Source organism: Ornithodoros turicata, chromosome 1 (assembly GCF_037126465.1).
Source record: "Ornithodoros turicata isolate Travis chromosome 1, ASM3712646v1, whole genome shotgun sequence".
Classification (NCBI taxonomy): Eukaryota; Metazoa; Arthropoda; class Arachnida; order Ixodida; family Argasidae; genus Ornithodoros; species Ornithodoros turicata.
Genome location: NC_088201.1, coordinates 111,477,002 through 111,478,916, shown reverse-complemented (window position 1 = coordinate 111,478,916; position 1,915 = coordinate 111,477,002). Strand labels below are relative to the sequence as shown.

The following is a 1,915-nucleotide window of genomic DNA, read 5'->3' as shown; positions in this document are numbered from 1 at the left end:
TGGCCGTATCTCAAAATAACGTGATTGAAGTCCCCGTTGCAAAATAAACTAGTGTGATTGATTGATTATTTAAAAGAAAACCAGGGAGAAATTGAACTTGTCTCCTGACTAGTTCTGCTACTCCCAAAACAAAACAACAAACAAGCAAACCCAAAACAAACAAAAGTACATTCCCCATCCCCAACAATTAGTGTGTGAGTACACTAGGTGCAAGTGAATAAATATCACTAGAACATGCAGAAAAACAGAAATAGATACACAGTAATGCAAAGATACACACTACAAACACACACTAATACACACTACAAAGATACACACTGATACGAGGCACTCGCACAAAATCCTGAAATATGAGTTCCATGCCGCAGCTCACAAGGAAGTTCTCAAGTGCCGCAAAAGCAGTGTCTCGCTTTCTTGGGTCCCACAGTCCGAGCACTTTCACCGCGTCGAATCGCCTGTTGTCCAGGCGGTCGAGGGTATACCTCAACCTAGCCCTTTGTGGAGCATACTTTGGACCATGCAGAAGAATGTGCTCAGTGTCCTCCACTGTCGCACACACTGAACAGTCTGCAGAGTCAGCCCGCCCAATCTTGTGGAGGAACTGTTGACCGTACGGGACATTCAACCGAAAACGATGCAGCAGCGTCTCAATGGGCCTCCGTGTACCGGATGAGAACCGGTATTTCCCTTCCGGATCGATCTTGAAGAGGAGAGATGAATGGCGATCAGCTTCCTGCCACTGTTCCTCCATACCTGCTCTTGAAATGGACTGAAGTAGCGATTTCACGTCTGCCTTTAAAAATGGCACCACATATTTTGTTGACGAAAGATGTGCTACGTCCGCTAATTTGTTTGCGGCCTCATTACCCGGTATGCCAATGTGTCCAGGTATCCACTGGATGAGGACCTCATGACCGGTGATGTACGATCTTGCGTATTCTTTTAGTGTGTCGTGAACAACTGGATTAATACGTCCGCCAGTCACGAACGATTGTATAGCTTGAAGTCCAGCCTTGGAGTCACAGTAGATAATCCACTGAGCCGGTATCTCCCTTGTGCCTATATAATCTATTGCCATTTTAATCGCAACTAACTCAGCCATGGTCGACGACGTGCGATGCGATAGTCTCGCGATCCCTTCCCTACTATGCTCTGGCACCACAAATGCAGATGCAGATCCTGAGGTCGTCGTCGAGCCGTCAGTAAAAATCGCCGTCCTGTTCTTGTGATTGTCCATTGCGGCAAGGCAGTACTGTCGGATTGCCAAGGTTGGGTGATGGGCTTTTTTCTGCAAACCTGGTACGGACGTGCAAACTACCGGGGGTATAAATGTCCATAAACTATAAATGTTATCTGACTGTTTCTGCGCGGAAACTGCCAAAGCCCACTTAGACTAACCTGAACATGAAAATGCAAACACCGAACTTTTACTAACCTAATGATCAACTAACTAACGTGCTGTTCCGTCGCGTCAGTTTAATCTATCTCCTATTTCTTAATTTTATTTATTTATTTATTTATGTATTTTTGGAATAGCAAGCCGACGTCCCGTTTGGCTGACCTTTAGCCCGTTTTTTTTTCCTTTTCGTTTAATAAATATATCCCCCTCCCCCGTCGCTGTCGTTGGTTTTCCTTGCTACGCGAACGTGAATTTGGGTTCCGGAAAAGACTGTTGCTCATTGCGTGGGCGGAAATTAGCAGCGGTCGCTTGATCGATTTTTCTTATTGGTTCACGTGGAGCGTTCATGAAAATAAATAAATAAAATAATAAAGATAAAAATTAAAATAAATAAATCAATAAAGAAAGAAAGAGAAACAACAAATAAAGCTGCAGATCTAAGTACCGTTATCCTAAGTCCTATTCTAAGGCTCCTTGAATAGGGAACCTAAGCGTTTTTGGTCCTTTGTTAAGGCC

At 44.1% G+C, this 1,915-nt stretch overlaps 1 protein-coding gene across 1 annotated transcript; it reads right to left on the bottom strand.

Moving 5' to 3' along the window:
- Positions 1-292: 292 nt before the first annotated feature.
- On the bottom strand, positions 293-1,237 carry LOC135383212 (uncharacterized). Its single transcript, XM_064612776.1, has one exon. The coding sequence runs from the start codon at positions 1,235-1,237 to the stop codon at positions 293-295; it is 945 nt and encodes a 314-aa protein (XP_064468846.1).
- Positions 1,238-1,915: the final 678 nt, after the last annotated feature.

Coding starts and splice junctions, on each gene's coding strand:
- LOC135383212 (XM_064612776.1), bottom strand. CDS start 1,237: ATGGACAATCACAAGAACAGGACGGCGATTTTTACTGACGGCTCGACG.